The sequence below is a fragment of the Tachyglossus aculeatus genome, chromosome 1, assembly GCF_015852505.1.
Source record: "Tachyglossus aculeatus isolate mTacAcu1 chromosome 1, mTacAcu1.pri, whole genome shotgun sequence".
NCBI lineage: Eukaryota > Metazoa > Chordata > Mammalia > Monotremata > Tachyglossidae > Tachyglossus > Tachyglossus aculeatus.
Window position 1 is genome coordinate 160,080,557 of NC_052066.1, and position 19,164 is coordinate 160,099,720.

Sequence of the window (19,164 nt, forward strand, 5' to 3'; positions counted from 1 at the left end):
GAGCTACCTTAGGAAGAGCAAACACTCTTCACCACCTCCTTTCATTCTCTATTTTCACCAGTAGATCCATGACAGGGACCGCATCTACCTACTCTATTGTACTCTTTTAAGTACTTGGTGCCGTGCTCTGTACGCCATTGGAAAGCACTTTGGTAGATGTCATTGATTGATCTGAAATAAGTGTCTGCTTACTTCAAGTGGAGAACTCAGGATACTTTAACCCTTGTGAGAAGGCAGTGAGCAATAATGATGCTGATGAAAAAGTTATTAGCAACATGTCCCCTGATGGGATTATGAAATCTCAATTCTAGATTACATACTTGGGGAGTTGAGGGGGAGAAAGGCAGAGAAGCAGTGTTGCCTAGTCGACAGAGCATGGGCCCGGTAGAAAGAGGACCTGGGTTCTAATGTCAGCTTGCCGGCATGTCTGCTGTGACCTTAGGCAAGTCATTTAACTTCTCTGTGCCTCAGTTACCTCTTCTGTAAAATGGGATTTAAGATCAGTAACCCCATGTGGGACAGGGCCAATGTCCAATGTGATTAACTTGTATCTACCCTAGTGCTTACTACAGTGTCTGGAACACAGTAAGAGCTTAACAAATATCATGTATGTTTATACATATATCTATAAAGCATTTAACAAATAGCACAACCACTGTTATTATTATTTTTTAAACTGCTCTTCTCAGGAATTACGGCAGAGGGTGGTAGTCTGTTTACCTGGTGCCCCAATTTGCCAGCGCTGTGTACAGTGCTTGGCATATAGTGAACCCTTAAACTGAACAATTATAATTATTACTGGACCACTCCCTTCTCTTGGAAACACTATCTAACCTTAGCTTCACTGACGCTGTCCTCTGATTCTCCGCCTACTTCTCGGTCTTAACCTCTGGCTCCACAAGTTAAGTGTGGGGATCCTTCAAGGATCAGTTCTGTGTCCCCTTCTAGTCTCCATTCACAATGAATCCCTTGAAGGACTCATTACACTGCACAGCTTAAACAATCTTAAACTAAATAAGTGATTCCCAAGTCTATCTCTCCAGCCCAGATCTTTCTCATTCTCTGCAGTCTCATATTCGTCTTGCCATCAGGACATCTCTACTTAGATATTCCCCCAACAGCTCAAACTTAACATCTCCAAAACAGAACTACTCATCTTCCCATCTCTAATTTATTTTAATTCCCATCTACTCATCTACAATTTATTTTAATGCCTGTCTCCTCTAGACTATAGACTCCTTGAAGACCAGGGATTATGTCTACTAATTCTATTGTATTGTACTCTTCCAAGTGCTTAGTACAGTGGCCTGCACAGGGAAAGCACTCAGTCAACTGCATTTACTAAGTGCTTACTGTGTGTAGACCACTTTACCGAGCACTTGGTCGAGTATAATACAAAAGAGTTGGCAGACATGTTCCCTGCCCACAAGGGGCTTACAGTCTAGAGGGGAAAGCAGACAGTCAAGGTACAGTGCATGGGCTGGCATTAGAAGACAGCAGCTTGGGTTGTAACAGAAAATCAGAGAGATAAGGAAGGAGGTGGGAACAAGGTGATTGAAGTGTTCAAAACTAAAGGTAAGGGGTTTCTGTTTGATGTACAAGTGCATGGGCAACCACTGGAGGTTCCTGAAGAGTGGGAAAATACGGTCTGAATGGTTTTGTAGAAAAATGATCCAGGCCGCAGAGTTTTAAGCATTAACTGGAAAAAGGAAAGACAGGAGGCAGGGAGGTAAGCAAGGATGCTGATGCAGTAATCAAGGCAGGATACGATAAGTGCCTGGATTAACGGGGTAGCAGTTTGGATGAAGAGAAAAGGGCAGATTTTAGCAATGTGAAGGTAGAACCGACAGGATTAGGTGACATTAAATATTTGGAGGGAGTGAGAGAGATGAGTCAAGGATAATGCCAATACCATCATTATTATTGGGAGATAGGGAGGATGGTGGTGCTGTCTATGGTGATGGGAAAGTCAATGGGAGGGCAGGGTTTGGGTAGGAAGATGCGGAGTTCTGGTTTGGACATGTTAAGTTTGAGGTGTTGATGGGAAATCTGAGTAGAGATGTCCTGAAGGCAGGAGGAAATATGAGGCTGCAGAGGAGGGAGATCAGAGCTGGAGATTTAGGAATCACCTGCATAGAAATGGTACATGATTTCACGGGAGAGAATGAGTTCTCCAAGAGTAGGTATAGATGGAGAATAATAGGAGACCCTGCCCTACATAGCACATAAGTTCAACCTTTAAACTCTGTTGCTTCTCCTTACTTGTTAAGTTAGTTTCTGTCTCACCGCAAATTGTAAGCCGTTTGAGGTCAGGGATCTTGTGTACTACCCAAGCTAGTGAGCATTCATTCGATTATACTTATTGAACGCTTACTGGGTGCAGAGCACTGTACTAACTGCTTGGGGAGTATACAATGTAATAACAGACACATTCCCTGACCACAACAAGTTTACAGTCTAGAGGGGGAGACAGATATTTGTAATTTATTTAAAATAATATTCACATAAGTGCTGTGGGGCTGGGAGAGAGAGATGAATAAAGGGAGCAAGTCAGGGTGCCACAGAAAGAAGTGGGATAAGAGGAAAGGGGGGGGCTTAGTCAGGAAAAGCCTCTTGGAAGAGATGTGCCTTCTATGAGGCTTTGAAGACTGTGCAAGTGGGTCCAGGGCTGTGGGTTAGTGGTACGAGAGCAACCCCATGATTGCTAAGAGATGGTGGGCTAGGACACTGCTCCTTCAACACACTTGGAAAGCAGGCGTCTCATCAGGCCAGGGGGATGTGGTGAGAGAGGAGGCTTTCTCAGGAGGTTGGGCAAAGTACGTGAGATGGATTGTAATTGGAGATCAGTGAGAGAAAGTAGGAGGGGAGCGGCAGACTGAGTGCCTTAAAGCCACTAGTAAGGAGCTTCCATTTGATGCTGAGGTGGCTGGGCAACCACTGGAGGTTTTTTGAGAAGTGGGAGATGTAAGTGGACATTTTTTCACGAAAACGATCCAGGCACCTAAACGAAATAAGGACTAGAGTAGGGACAGGGGTAGGGAGGTCATTGAGAAGGTTGACGCAGTAATCCAGGTAAGATTTAAGTGCAGTACCAGTCTGAATGGAGGGGAAAAGATAGAACCTAACGTTGAAGTGAAGCTAGAACAGGATGTGGTAACAGAATGACTGAAAATTTCCTCCAAGAAGCCTTCTCCATTTCCTCAGCCTTTTATCCCTCCTTCTGCAGCACCTATGCACTTGGATAGGAACTCCTTAACCAATTTGATACTCATCCCAGTCCCATAGCATTTATGTGCTTATCCTTAAACTCTGCCATTTCTCGTATTGCTTATTTATTTTAATGTATGTCTCTGCAACTAGACATATTATACTTTTCCAAGCGCTCAGTAGAGGTCTGCACACAGTAAGGACTCAATAAATACCACTGACTTTTACTTTTACGCTTTTACTAAGTTTGGGGTAAAAGCCATATGCTTGCCCAAAGAAATTAATGATATCGCCTGAAAGAGAGCAGAAAGTCCTAGAAAAAATCATTTTTTGAAAACTCTATTTTTAATTTTCCTTCTACACTGTTTTTAAAAACCCACGAAAGAAGTGTACCCCTTCTGTGAAACACCCATCACACTACAGGAACGTCTGAATATTTTAATTCCATATCACTGAACTATAGTCTCCTGAACCAGGTCCGTAATAATAATAATTGTGGCATTTGTTAGGTGCTCACTACATGCCAAGCACTGTACTAAGTGCTGAGGTAGGTACAGGATAATCCTACATGGGGCTCACAGGGTAGGAGGGAAAACAGGTATTAAACCCCCTCCCACCCCACCCCCGGGCCTTTTTTTCTTTTTGCAGATGAGGGAACTAAGGCAAAGAGAAGTTAAGTGACTTGCCCAAGATCACAGAGCAGATAAATGGCAGAGCCGGGATTAGAACCCAAAGCTTCTGTCTCCCAGGCCCATGAAGTTTCCACCAGGCCACGCTGCTTCCCCAAATTTAAATCTGCTTGAGAAGCAGCATGGCTCAGCGGAAAGAGCATGGGCTTTGGAGTCAGAGGTCATGGGTTCAATTCCCGGCTCCGCCAACTGTCAGCCGTGTGACTTTGGGCAAGTCACTTAACTTCTCTGGGCCTCAGTTCCCTCATCTGTAAAATGGGGATGAAGACTGTGAGCCCCCCCGTGGGACAACCTGATCACCTTGTAACCTCCCCAGCACTTAGAACAGTGCTTTGTACATAGTAAGAGCTTAATAAATGCCATTATTATTATTATTATTGTAAAACCAAAGCCCTCCAACCGCCCCCAGCCACCGAATGAGCTGGAAAAATAAGCATTTTAATAACTGAAAACATGACCTACAGTACTATTATTTTATTGCTTCGGGATTCAGGGCTCTCATTAGCATCGTAGCCTAGTGGAAAGGACATAGGCCTGCGAGTCACAGAACCTGCTGCGGGATCCTGGGCAGGTCACTTAACTTCTCTGTACCTCACTGTAAAATGGGGATTCGAAACCCATTTTCCCTCCCACAAAGACTGGGAGCCCCATGTGGACAGGAACTGTGTCCAACAATCTGATTAATTTCTGTCTACCCGAGCGCTCAGAACAGTGGCATCAGAGGTTTTCGACACACAGTAAGTGCTTAATAAATACTGTAATTACATATTAAATTATTAAAACTTTTAGAAATGGACTTTTTATAGATTTCCCCGCAAGATCACTGAAATATCTTTACCGTGGTATTCGACACCACCCTTCTTTTGGTGTTCATTATCAAGAAACCTCTGCCCTTCTTGAGCAGGTATGCCACATACGGGTGGCAGGGCAGAAACAATAATGGGGAACTAAAAGTAACTGGATCTATCACTATGATGAAAAACCATTTACTCAGTACCCAGCTGGTACATACTGTACTGGGCACGCTAGTACCAGGAAACAAAGGAAAACAGGAGCACAGTTCAGCAATTTATTTGAAATACTCTTTGTTTTTTCAGGCAATATTTTGCATACTTCTACTGAATTTTTTAGGTGGTTATTGACTAATTGATATTTTTCAGTGCAAAGGTTCTAGAGCTCATCTCAGACAGAAGCATACGATTGAATGAATGAATGAATGAGGGGAGGTGGGGTGCGGAAAAGTCAAATATAATGGAAACAGTAAGCACTTTCAACCTGTACTGTGAATTGGGGGATAAAGGAACTTCATTTAAAAAGGAATTTTAACAATGTTTCAGCAAAAAGAAACAAAACCGTGGCTAATGTCTCTAAAGCTGTTTTTACCTTTAAACAAAGGAGAATCATAAGTACCCATTTTAGTATGCCAAGAAGTATAAATTATTTGCCTGCCATTTTTACTTAATGATTAGGAATGGAAGTGATTCAAGTCTGTACTCCTCCGAGCACTTAGTACAGTGCTCTGCACACAGAAGGCAGCGCTCAGTAAACACCATTGATGGATGGGGGCTAGGGCATTCTTTGGAGTCACTCAACCCCTTTTTTCTTACAACTTTTGGTTTTAACCAATTAAAAGCAAAACTTACCAACATAGGCACCCAATTCTTGTAATTTCCCCTTAATAGCACTCTGAAAAGAAAAACAAATCCCATGAGAAAAGTTTCATTAACTGTGCGCGATATGGTTCTCTTACCCTTATAATACTTTGTTATACTGAACTCTTCCAAGCACTTAGTACAGTGCTCTGCACCCAGTAAGTGCTCAGTAAATACAAATGAATGAACCCTTGACAAAAACCAAGTTCTTGCACAGGCAGCCCCATCTGGGGAAGGTCCAAATAGGCCCAGCATTCAGAATAGCGCCTGGCACATAAGTGCTTAACAAATAACCACAATTACTATTGTTCCTACCCCTGCGCTTCGGGCGATGAAGGGCACCTAGTTAGGGGCTAATATCCATTCATTCACTCGTTTTTATTGAGCGCTTACTGTGTGCTAGGCACTATACCAAAGCGCTCGGGAGAGCACAATATAACAATACATAGGCACGCTGCCTGCCTGCCTGCCCACAACGTGCTTATCCCTCTAGGCTGTAAACTCGTTGTCTACCAGCTGTGTTATATTGTCCTCTCCCATCCGGTTAATACAGTGCTCCGCACACAGTAAGCACTCAATACGGACGACTGATTGATCCCAGCTAACCAGCAACTTGGGCCACAACTGACAAAGTTAAAAACAAAAACAAAAACACCCAGCAATCATGTGCCAGTTTGTTGACAAACGGCCTAAGTTGGGCAATGTAACCATTTATAGTTGAACTACATTTTCCTGAGCGCTCAGCAGAGGTTTAACGTTGCATTCTTTTAGACTGTGAGCCCACTGTTGGGTAGGGACTGTCTCTATATGTTGCCAACTTGTACTTCCCAAGCGCTTAGTACAGTGCTCTGCACACAGTAAGCGCTCAATAAATACAATTGATTGATTCCACTTTTCCAAGCGCTTAGTACGGTGCCCTTAGTACGACTGATCGATGCCAGCTATTCATCAATCGTATTTATTGAGCGCTTACTGTGTGCAGAGCACTATACTAAGCGCTTGGGAAGTACAAGTTGGCAACATATAGAGACAGTCCCTACCCAACAGTGGGCTCACAGTCTAAAAGGGGGAGACAGAGAACAAAACCAAACATACTAACAAAATAAAATAAATAGAATGGATATGTACAAGTAAAATAGAGTAACAAATACGTACAAACATATATACAGGTGCTGTGGGGTAGGGAAGGAGGTAAGATGGGGGGGTGGAGAGGGGGACGAGGGGGAGAGGAAGGAAGGGGCTCAGTCTGGGAAGGCCTCCTGGAGTAGGTAAGCTCTCAGTAGGGCCTTGAAGGGAGGAAGAGAGCTAGCTTGGCAGATGGGCAGAGGGAGGGCATTCCAGGCCCGGGGGATGACGTGGGCCGGGGGTCGATGGCGGGACAGACGAGAACGAGGTACGGTGAGGAGATTAGCGGCAGAGGAGCGGAGGGTGCGGGGTGGGCTGTAGAAGGAGAGAAGGGAGGTGAGGTAGCTATTCAGCAACTTCAGCCGCGCTTGACAAAATTCCCCCCCGCCTGCCAACATTGTCCCGTTTCATTCATTCATTCGTACTTATTGAGCGCTTACTGTGTGCGGAACACTGTACTAAGCGCTTGGGAAGTACAAGTTGGCAGCATCTAGAGACGGTCCCTACCCAACAGCGGGCTCACACTCTGGAAGGGGGAGACGGACAACAAAACAAAACATACAAACCAAATAAAATAAACAAAACATGTACAAGTAAAATAAACAGTAATAAATATATACAAACATATATACGGGTGCTGTGGGGAGGGGAAGGAGGTAAGGCGGGGGGGATGGGGAGGGGGAGGGGGAGGGGGAGGGGGAGGAGGGGGACCCCCCCCCCGCCCCCCGCACATTCGCTCTGGAAATTTCTCCCCTTGTCCCCGTTTTTGCACACACACACACACACACACACACACACACACACACACACGTTTCTTGCCTAGGGCGGCCAACGTTTCTTGTTGCACGGCAGTCTCCCAAGGGCTCGGTAGAGCGCTCTGCCCACAGTGAGCGCTCCAGAAGTGGAACGAATCGGTGGAACGACTGAGAACGCCTTACCGGCCGGGCACCTAACCGACAAGGGCTGCTTCGAGACCAAGGCGCACAGAAGCGGTTGAATGAGAAGATGGAGCGCGCCGCCTAGCCGGCCGCCCCCTTCTAGACTGTAAGCCCACTGTTGGGTAGGGACTGTCTCTATATGTTGCCAACTTGTCCTTCCCAAGCGCTCAGTACAGTGCTCTGCACACAGTAAACGCTCAATAAGTATATGTTTGTACGTATTTATTACGCTATTTATTTTACTTGTACATATTTATTCTATTTATTTTACTTTGTTAATATGTTTTGTTTTGTTGTCTGTCTCCCCCTTCTAGACTGTGAGCCCGCTGCTGGGTAGGGACCGTCTCTATATGGTGCCAACTTGTACTTCCCAAGCGCTTAGTACAGTGCTCTGCACACAGTAAGCGCTCAATACATACGATTGAATGAATGAATAAGTACGTCTGAATGAATGAATGAACGGCCGGACCCACCTCTGGCCCCCGCACATTCCCTCTAGGAATTTCTCCCCTTGCCCCCCGTTTTTGCGCGCACACACACACACTCTCTCTCTCTCTCGCCCCCGCACATTCCCTCTCGGAATTTCTCCCCTTGCCCCCCGTTTTTGCGCGCGCGCACACACACACACACACACACACACACACACACACTCACACCTGCTCTGCCTCCCCCTTTTAGACTGTGAGCCCACTGTAGGGTAGGGACTGTCTCTATATGTTGCCAACTTGCACTTCCCAAGTGCTTACTACAGTGCTCTGCACACAGTAAGCGCTCAATATATACGATTGATTGATTGATTGATTGCTCAACGCGGGGAAGATGCCGTGGGACGACGAAAAGGCGGAACTTTGTGCGAGTTTTCCGCAGTTGTTCTTCCCCCTCCCCCCAACCCGGCCCCGACCCCGCGCGCGCGCCCCGTTCATTCATTCATTCATTCATTCATTCATTCAGCGTGGCTCAGTGGAAAAGAGCCCGGGCTTTGGAGTCAGAGGTCATGGGTTCAAACCCCGGCTCCGCCAATTGTCAACTGGGTGACTCTGGGCAAGCCACTTCACTTCTCTGGGCCTCACTTACCTCATCTGTAAAATGGGGATTAAGACTGTGAGCCCCATGTGGGACAACCTGATCACCTTGTAATCTCCCCAGCGCTTAGAACAGTGCTTTGCACGTAGTAAGCGCTTAATAAACGCCATCATTATTATTATTCAATCGTATTTGTTGAGCGCTTGCTGTGTGCGGAGCACTGTATTTTAGACTGTGAGCCCACTGTTGGGTAGGGACTGTCTCTATATGTTGCCAATTTGTACTTCCTAAGCGCTTAGAACAGTGCTCTGTACATAGTAAGCGCTCAATAAATACGATTGATTGATTGATTACTAAGCGCTTGGGAAGTAGCGCTTTTAGACTGTGATCCCACTGTTGGGTAGGGACTGTCTCTACATGTTGCCAACTTGTACTTCCCAAGCGCTTAGTACGGTGCTCTGCACAAAGTAAGCGCTCAATAAATACGACTGATTGAGTGACTGATGTACAAGTTGGCAACATACAGAGAAGGCCCCTACCCAACAGTGGGCTCACAGTCAGGAAGGGGGAGTCAGGGAAAGAAACAAAACATATTAACAAAATGAAATAGAGTATGTACAAATAAAATAAACAGAGTAATAAATACGTACAAACATATATATATATACACATACATATATGCATATATGTATACATATATATATACACATATATACATTATATATACACACACACATATATATATCTGTATATACATATATACAGGTGCTGTGGGGAGGTAAGGCGGGGGGGAGAGGAAGGAGGGGGCTGAGTCTGGGAAGGCCCCGTGCCCCCCTCCTCCCGGTCTCCCGGGTTCGGGCCTCACCCGGATCTTGCGGCTGATCTCGGTGCCGATCTCCATGGCCGGGCGGGCTGGGGGAGCTCGGTGGGGGGGGCTCTCCGGGGGGCTGGGCCGCGGGGCGTCGGGCCGGCTGCGTGCAGGCCGCACCGCCCCCGCTGGGCCCCCGCTGGGCCCCCGCTGGGCCGCCGCCGCCGCCGGAGGTCAGGGCTGCTGCGGCTGCTGGTCGGCGCGGTGGCGGGGAGGCAAGCGGCAGGCCGGCGCACGGGCTCGGGGATAGAGCGCCGCCGCCCACCGCGCCTTCCGCTGCCGCGCCGGCCCCCCGCGCCCCCTGCCGGCCCGGCGGACCACGCCAACCCGCTCCTTGCCGCCGCCGGGCCCCTCCCTCCGGTCAGTCCATCCTACTGGTCGAGCGCTTCCTGTACAGCGCTACTGTACTGAGCGCTGCGGAGGGGACGCCACAAGCAATCAGTCGTATTTATTGAGCGCTTACTGTGTGCAGAGCACTGGACTAAGCGCTTGGGAAGTACAAGTTGGCAACATATAGAGACAGTCCCTACCCAACAGTGGGCTCACAGTCTAAAAGGGGGAGATAGTGAACAAAACCAAACGTACTAACGAAATAAAATAAATAGAATAGATAGGTACAAGTAAAATAGAGTAATAAATATGTACAAACATATATACGTATATGCAGGTGCTGTGGGAAAGGGAAGGAGGTAAGATGGGGGATGGAGAGGGGGACGAGGGGGAGAGGAATCAATCAATCGTATTTACTGAGCGCTTACTGTGTGCAGAGCACTGGACTAAGCGCTTGGGAAGTACAAGTTGGCAACGTATAGAGACAGTCCCTACGCAACAGTGGGCTCACAGTCTAAAAGGGGGAGACAGAGAACAAAACCAAACGTACTAACAAAATAAAATAAATAGAATAGATATGTACAAGTAAAATAAATAGAGTAATAAATATGTACAAACATATATACGTATATACAGGTGCTGTGGGGAAGGGAAGGAGGTAAGATGGGGGGATGGAGAGGGGGACGAGGGGGAGAGGAATCAATCAATCAATCGTATTTATTGAGCGCTTACTGTGTGCAGAGCACTGGACTAAGCGCTTGGGAAGTACAAGTTGGCAACATATAGAGACAGTCCCTACCCAACAGTGGGCTCACAGTCTAAAAGGGGGAGACAGAGAACAAAACCAAAGGTACTAACAAAATAAAATAGATAGAATAGATATGTACAAGTAAAATAAATAGAGTAATAAATATGTACAAACATATACAGGTGCTGTGGGGAAGGAAAGGAGGTAAGATGGGGGGATGGAGGGGGGACGAGGGGGAGAGGAATCAATCAATCGTATTTATTGAGCGCTTACTGTGTGCAGAGCACTGTACTAAGCGCTTGGGAAGTACAAGTTGGCAACCACAACGATAAACCGACACGGTCCCTGCCCACAACGAGCTCCAGGGCCAGAGGGAGTCGCTGTTGACGGGGTCCTGAACGGGCTGAGCGCTTCCCGGGGGCAGAGCATCGTACTAAGCGCTCGGGAGGGGGGCAGTACAACAATACGCAGACACGGTCCCTGCCCACAACGAGCTCACAAGCTACAGGGCGGTTACCGTCTCCTGGGTCCGGGACAGAGTTGTCCTCAAAGCCTGGGAGAGCTTAAGGGAGGAAGCGGACACGCTCCTTATTCATTCAATCGTATTTATTGAGCGTTTGCTATGTGCAGAGCGTTGTACTTGAGCGCTTACTGTGCGCACAGCACTGTACTAAGCGCTTGGAAAGTACAGTTCGGCAACAACTGGAGACAATCCCTACCCAACAACGGGCCCACAGTCTAGAACCCTCGAGGACCTCCCAATCCAGCGGTGGAGAGACACGAAAATAGATTTACAGGGAGGGGAAACAGATTTGGCTAAGGCCAACGGAATGGCCGTCTGGCCCCATCTTCTGTGATCCTTCACTTCCTAGGTGGTATTTCCCACTTATGCTGAGCCTTGTGACTTGTTACTTGTACATATCTATTCTATTTATTTTATTTTGTTAGTATATTTGGTTTTGTTCTCTGTCTCCCCCTTTTAGACTGTGAGTCCACTGTTGGGTAGGGACTGTCTCTATATGTTGCCAACTTGTACTTCCCAAGCGCTTAGTATAGTGCTCTGCACACAGTAAGCGCTCAATAAATACGATTGATTGATTGATTGATTACTCAATTGTTCTTTTTATTAATCACTTATCCTAGGGTTGGAAGGTATGGGTGGGAGTCCAGCCATATTGATGGCAGTGGCAGAAGAGAGGGGAGCAAAGGGGACAGGCCCCCTTTCCTTTTTTACCATCTCATTCTTGCACTCTTTCCCCATCTATTCAATTTTTGGTAAAGCTCGAATTTAAACGAGGCCTCTTGACTTACGTCTATTAAACTATTTTTTCTATGTAACTTTGATATCCATATTAGTCTTATCAGTGTACTCACCGGGACCTTATTTGATCATCTTATGAAACAGTTGAAAGATTTATATTCCCTTGTTTCCCATAAAGCTAAAGAGAGACGTTAACGTAGATCATTAATTCCCATAAAGATTTCTCACACTGAAGAAACTTTTGAAAAGAATTCTGTCAGTGAGAGATATGGCTGCCAAAATCAACATACAGTTGGTAATCTTGTACTTAAGTGCGCAGTCCGCAGGTTACAACTATGGGAGGGAAGAGGAAATGACACAGAGTTCATCTGGGTTGCCTACCAGGTCTGTGGGCAGAGCACTGTACTAAGCACTTGGGAGAGTAATAATAAAAATAATAATGATGGCATTTGTTAAGCGCTTACTATGTGCAAAGCACTGTTCTAAGCACTGGGGAGGATACAAGGTGATCAGGTTGTCCCACGTGGGGCTCACAGTCTTAATCCACAGATGAGGTAACTGAGGTACAGAGAAGTGAAGTGACTTGCCCAAAGTCACAGAGCTGACAAGTGGCGGAGTCGGGATTTAAACCCATGACGTCTGACTCCCAAGCCCGTACAATGCACCATTATTTTCAGTTATTCAGCATCTTCAAGGATAGAAAATTAAAGGAATCAGGAGCACCTGGGTTCGAAGAGAAGCAGTGTTCCTAGTGAATAGAGCACGGTCCTGGGAGTCAGAAGGCCATGGGCTCTAATCTCTACTCTGCCACTTGTCTGCTGTGTGATCCGGTCACCACTTCACTTCTCTGGCCCCCAGTTGCCTTGTTTTATGCCACTGAGTTGTTTCTAACCCAGAGTGACTCCATGGATGCATCACTCCCAGAATAAACCACCTCCGTCTGCAATTGTTCTGGTAGTGAATCTATTTATGGAGTTTTCTTGGTAAAAACATGGAAGTTGTGTACCAGTGCCTCCTTCTGTGCAATCAACCTGAGTTTCTGCCCTCTACTCTCTGCCATGCTGCTGCTGCCCCACACAGGGGAGTTTTGACTTGTAGCAGATTGCCTTCCCCTTGCTAGCCACTGCCCAAGCTAGGAATGGAATGGGTAGGCCTCTGCTTGACTCTCCCTCCCGTAGTCGAGACTGATAGAGTACTGGAAAGTCTCCAGGTGCCATCCTGAGAGGGGTGGGAGGGTGGCCTCAGTTACCTCCTCTGTAAAATGGGGATTAAGACTGAGAGCCTCATGGGGGACAGGGATTATGTCCAATCCGATTTGTTGTTACCCACCCCAGCGATTAGTACGGTGCCTGGCAGTCGGTCAGTCAATCGTATTTATTGAGTGCTTACTGTGGGCAGAACACTGTACTAATCGCTTGGGAGAGTAAGAGACAACAATATAAAACGCCTTCCCCGCCCACAACGACCTTCGCAGTAAGCGCTGGGTAAATACCTCATAAGAGAAACAACCGTTAAGCAATTTTTTCAGTCACACATAAAGAACCGAAAAAGGGCCTTGCTGTCATGGGAAATTCCGGAGACGTGCGATCGTGTGATTAAGAGCCGGACCCTGTTGAATATTTGCCGTGACCCCCTATTTCTGTGATGCCCCCGGGGCGGGCGAGGCAGCTGTCGGCCCGCGGCCCGCCATTGCGTTCATTCATTCATTCAATCGTATTTATTGAGCGCTTACTGTGTGCAGAGCACTGTACTAAGCGCTTGGGAAGTACAAGTTGGCAACATATAGAGACGTTCCCTACCCAACAGCGGGCTCACAGTCTAGAAGGGGGAGACAGACGACAAAACAAAACAGTCCAACCGCCTGAGCTCACGGGCGGCCACAGCACGGCCGCTTCGCCTCCCGCCACCAAGCCGGCCAGCCGCCCCCACAAGGCAGGCTGCGGGGGAAATCAATCAATCAGTCAATTGTATTTATTGAGCGCTTACTGTGTGCAGAGCACTGTACTAAGCGCTTGGGAAGTACAAGCTGGCAACATATAGAGACAGTCCCTACCCAACAGCGGGCTCACAGTCTAGAAGGGGGAGACACAGAACAAAACCAAACATACTAACAAAATAAAATAAATAGAATAGATACGTACAATTAAAATAGAGTAATAAATATGTACAAACATATATACATATATACAGGTGCTGTGGGGAAGGGAAGGAGGTAAGATGCGGGGGATGGAGAGGGGGACGAGGGGGAGAGGAAGGAAGAGAGGGAGAGGAAGAGAAAGAGGGGGAAAGAGAGAAATCCATCAATCGTATTTCTTGAGCGCTTACTGTGTGCAGAGCACTGTACTGAGCGCTTGGGAAGTCCAAGTTGGCAACATATAGAGACAGTCCCTACCCAACAGTGGGCTCCCAGTCTAAAAGGGGGAGACAGAGAACAAAACCAAACATACTAACAAAATAAAATAAATAGAATAGATATGTACAATTAAAATAAATAAATAGAGTAATAAATATGCACAAACATATATACAGGAAAGAGAAAGAGAGAGAGGGAGAGGGAGAGGGGGAGAGAGAGAGAGGGGGGAGAGAGGGGGGAGAGAGGAGGGAGGGAGGGAGGGAGAGGGGGAGGGGGGGAGAGAGGGAGTGGGGGAGAGAGAGGAGAGGGGGGGAGAGGGAGAAGGAGAAGGAGAGGGAGAGGGAGAGGGAGAGGGAGGGAGAGGGAGAGGGAGAGGAAGGGAGAGGGAGAGAGGGAGAGGGAGAGGGAGAGAGGGAGAGGGAGAGAGGGAGAGAGGGAGAGAGGGAGAGAGAGAGAGAGAGAGAGAGAGAGAGAGAGAGAGAGAGAGAGAGAGAGAGAGAGAGAGAGAGAGAGAGAGAGAGAGAGAGAGAGAGAGAGAGAGAGAGAGAGGAGTGTGTGTGTGTGTGTGTGTGTTTTGGGGTGGCTGCGCGCTCCCCGCTCGGGGCGAGTCAGCCCGACGGCAGTCGGAGTGCGCGTGCGCGCGGAGGCGGGGCCGAGCCCGGGGGCGGGCGTGGGGGGGGCTCCCTTTCTGGGGCCCCTCCCCGCGGGCCGGCCGCTTCCCGGGTGGAATGATCCGCCGGCCCGTTTTTTGGAAGCAGGAAGTGAGGCATGTTTTGGCTATGCCTGGGGTGAGGGCAGGGCCGGGGGCCGGGCGCAGCCGCCGCTCCGTGCCCCGAGCGCCCGAGCGGGAGGCTGCAGGGCGGGCCATGCCTTCGGGGCCGGAGGGCCCGTCTCCGGCCAGGAGGAGGAGGAGGAGGAGAAGAAGGAGGTCGAGGCCGCCCCCGCTGCGGGTTCGCGGCTGAGCCTGCGGGGCCGGGGATCTTCGCCGCTCGGACTCCGGCCGCAGGTAACGCGCCGAGCGCGCTTAGTACAGTGCTCCGCACACGGTAAGCGCTCAATAAGTACGATTGATGATGAGCGCCCGGAGGCCCCGCCCGGGGCGCTCACTGTGCGCACAGCGTTGGGACACGCCCCGCGGTTGAGGCTGCACATGGTAGATGAGCGGCAGGAGGGGGACGGCGCTGGGGGCGGCGCTGCCCTTCCCACGGGGGCAGGCGGCTCGCTGCGTCGGGCCCATTCCAGCATCGGGAAGGCAGGCCGTCGTGGTTTTCCACCGGGAAAATCTTCCTTTCCCATCGCCTGCCTCTCCGCCCGCTCCGATCCCTCCGCTCAGACCGGCCGCATCCACCCTGGAGCGCTCCCACTGTACGCCTTGGGGAGGAAATTCCATTCGTACGTGCCGTAAAATCGCCAAGGGTAAGCGGAGCGCCTGCCGGGATTCAAGAGGCGAAACCGGTCGGAGTTCTGTACGATTTTCCTTTTTATGGCGGCAAAAATTCCCAACTCCGGTCGTCTCCCCCTCGTCCCCCTCTCCATCCCCCCCCATCTTACCTCCTTCCCTTCCCCACAGCACCTGTATATATGTTTGTACATATTTATTACTCTATTTCACTTGTACATATCTATTCTATTTATTTTATTTTGTTAGTATGTTTAGTTTTGTTCTCTGTCTCCCCCTTTTAGACTGTGAGCCCACTGTTGGGTAGGGACTGTCTATATGTTGCCAATTTGTACTTCCCAAGCGCTTAGTACAGTGCTCTGCACATAGTAAGCGCTCAATAAATACGACTGATGATGATTTTATTTTGTTAGTATGGTTTTGTTCTCGGTCTCCCCCTTTTAGACTATGAGCCCACTGTTGGGTAGGGACGGTCTCTATAGGTTGCCAAATTGTACTTCCCAAGCGCTTAGTACAGTGCTCTGCACAAAGTAAGCGCTCAATAAATACGATTGATGATGATGATGAAGTCTGAAGGTGCGCTTCCCCTCGGTTTTCTTTTTGCCGAGAAAACCGTATGCGCCCAAACATTTTTTTAAACTTATCCGTGCGACCGAAATAACAGTTGTGAGCTCAGCATCGGATGACAGCTGACAAATGAAAAGGCAGCTTTTGTTTCGATATTTGAACGTGGGAGACCGTTGTATCGAAACGGGAGAAAATTATTTAATACCCGAATTTACCGGTAAAGGGCATTTTCGGCTTGGGAAATTTAGTGCCGTAGTTTTATAAAATGCTGTTACCTTTTAAATGAAGATTATCTCTCCCTCCCAACCAAAGAAGTGATTTTTCAAATAAAAGTATTCACTAGTAATATTTTAGAAGCCAAATCAATCAGTCGTATTTATTGAGCGCTTACTGTGTGCAGAGCACTGTACTAAGCGCAAATAAAACTTCCTAATTCCACTGAGCAGATCTGTTTGCCATTTTCCAGCAATTAAACACCGCATGGTCATCAAACATCTCCATTTTTCCTCTATGAGAATTAAGTCAAATTAACTTTATAGTAATAGCAATAATAGTAATGATGGTATTTAAGCGCTTACTATGTGCCAAACACTGTTCTAAGCGCAGGGATAGATACAGGGTAATCAGGTTGGCCCACGTGGGGCTCACATTCTTAATCCCCATTTTACAGATGAGGGAATTGGGGCACAGAGAAGCGAATCGACTTGCCCGAGGTCACACAGCAGACAAGTGGCGGAGCTGGGATTAGAACCCATGACCACTGACTACCATGCCCGTGCCCTTGCCACTAGGCCACGTCGCTTTAAAATCCATTCATAAATTTTTGTAGTCTTTAGGAATAAAAATGGACTTTTTAATTACATTTAAATATTTAGTGGAGAACTTTAGCAACTCTTTTGGGCCTCATTTGTCAAGTCGTCCTAGAGCTACTGGTTGTCAACTTTGTTAAAAGTACTCTTGTCAACCAGGGATTTACCAGTTCATCAAAGATGAAAGAAGTCTTTTGCAATTGCTGTTAATTTGAGACATAATTTGTCAAAAGCATTCTAAAATTAAGGTAATAAAATCCCCCTCGTTACTTCAGATAGGTTTTTAGAGAATTTATAAACGCATGTATAGTATGTTCTATAAAACTAGGTCTTAAAGAGGTGAGCCAAAGGCACTGAAACAGTTTCTCTTTGCTTTTTTCAGGTTAAAACAGACCATTTACTTTAGGTTCTGCTCTTTTCTACTATAGCCTTTATTTTTTGTTTTCTGAAATACTAAACCAAAAACTTTTAGCAGCCAGAAGAGAAAGGCATACTGTTTTACACAGTAACAAGTTTTAGCCAGGTTATTACACTTATAAAATAAAAATGCTAGTTAGTCCTATCAGAGTTCTGTTTGATAGTTTTATCTACTTGTCTGTCAACATTATGCAACAACTTGCCTGAAGCAATTGAAAGTTTTACTCTGAGTTTTACTTAATCTAAAGATTAAGTTAATAATTAAATTATGTAGTGTAGTATCTTCTGCCTTCAAGACTTAGTTATTTGCTTTGCTGGTAAAAAAAAATGGGAGAGTAGATGCTACAACTTAATTTAATTATAGATGCAGATTTTTTCCTTGTTATTTTATGTACCTTTTCAGGCTTTAGTTGTTTTGGTTATATTGTTCTGTTAAGTATGTTTAAAATGAAACTTCACAATTTAGTTTGCCATGAAATTTGATCATTGCTTTGGTGTTAAAATTAAACATCTATTTTCCGTGGAACTTCAGTCACCCTTATTGAGGGGTGCATCCATTCATTCATATGGAACAGTACTTTGCACATAGTAGGTGCTTAACAAATACCATCATCATCATCATTCATATTTGAGTACTTACTGTGTGCAGAGCACTGTACTAGGCTTTTGGAAAGTACCATACAGCCAGAGAGAGAATCACTGACCACAACGGGCTCACGGTTAAGGGGGGTGGAAAGACACATCAATACAAGTAAACAGGCATCAATATAAGTATATAGAATTGTAATTCTATTCTATAATTATCATACATAAATGCTGTGGGGCGGGGAGGGGGGAAGAGCAAAAGGAGCGAGTGAGGGTGATGCGGAAGGGAGTGGGAGTGAGGAAAAGTGCACACAGGCCACTCGGATTAGGATTTTTGCAGGGTCATGAAATTATAGAAGGCCACATGTTTATTTGAATATATTATCACCTAGTAATAATAATTGTGGTATTTGTTCAGCACTCACTATGTGCCAGGCACCGTACTAAGTGCTGGGGTAGACAAACAAATTGGGTCGGATGCAGTCTGTGTCTCACAGCTCACAGTCTCAACCCCCATTTTACAGATGAGGTAACTGAGGCACAGAGAAGTAAAATGACTTGCCCAAGGTCACACAGCAGACACGTGGCAGAGCTGGGATTAGAACCTATGACCTCCTGACTCCCAGGCCTGTGCTGTACCCACTACACCGTGCTGCCTCACGTCAGTGCTCCTCACAAAATGCTACTGCTAAGATGACATATATGCCTTCAGTCTCTTTTTCAGACTCTTTTAAAAGTTGTTCTTGAATTTTTTTTCATTTTTCATGTCTGCCCAAAATCATTCATTAGCTCAAATCCTACACTTTCAGGGAGGTGGAAGGTGAGAGAAGCGGTGTGGTGTAATGGAAAGAGCATGGGTCTGGAGGACAGAGGACCTGGGTTCTAATTCTGACTCCACCACGTGCCTGCTGTGTGACTTTGGGCAAGTCACTTCACCTCTCTGTGCCTGTTACCTCATATGTAAAAAGGGACTCCATTTCTACTTTTCCATCCTACTTAGATGGTGAGCCCCAGGTGGAACTGGGGCTGTGTCTTACCTGATTGTTTCGTACCATTCCTATTGCTTAGAACCAGAAGTTTATAATAATAATAATGATGGCATTTATTAAGTGCTTACTATGTGCAAAGCACTGTTCTAAGCATTGGGGAGGTTACAAGGTGATCAGGTTGTCCCACGGGGGGCTCACAATCTT

The 19,164-nt window shown here is 46.9% G+C and overlaps 2 protein-coding genes and 1 non-coding gene across 7 annotated transcripts in view; 1 reads left to right on the forward strand and 2 right to left on the reverse strand.

Annotated features, from left to right (window-relative positions):
* The window catches only part of ZC3H14 (zinc finger CCCH-type containing 14), a 49,761-nt gene extending 40,181 nt beyond the window's left edge, over positions 1-9,580 (reverse strand). For all 4 annotated transcript variants that reach the window (XM_038744478.1, XM_038744477.1, XM_038744479.1 and 1 more), the window contains exons 1-2: positions 9,500-9,580; positions 5,540-5,582 (exon numbers count right to left, since the gene is read on the reverse strand). In XM_038744478.1, the coding sequence (XP_038600406.1) occupies positions 5,540-5,582; positions 9,500-9,535 (79 nt within the window). In that variant the 5' untranslated portion in view covers positions 9,536-9,580. The remainder of the gene's footprint in view (positions 1-5,539; positions 5,583-9,499) is intronic.
* A 3,351-nt stretch (positions 9,581-12,931) lies between these two features.
* On the reverse strand, positions 12,932-13,069 carry LOC119938622. The gene has a single exon (XR_005454474.1). It is a non-coding gene; the product is annotated as a small nucleolar RNA SNORA7 (small nucleolar RNA).
* Positions 13,070-14,950: 1,881 nt separating this feature from the next.
* Positions 14,951-19,164, forward strand: part of PTPN21 (protein tyrosine phosphatase non-receptor type 21) — a 65,111-nt gene continuing 60,897 nt past the window's right edge. The window contains exon 1 of one of the 2 annotated variants that reach the window (XM_038746050.1): positions 14,951-15,240. The gene's annotated coding sequence lies outside the window, so the exon portion shown is untranslated. The remainder of the gene's footprint in view (positions 15,241-19,164) is intronic. The other variant, XM_038746056.1, reaches the window with a different exon arrangement.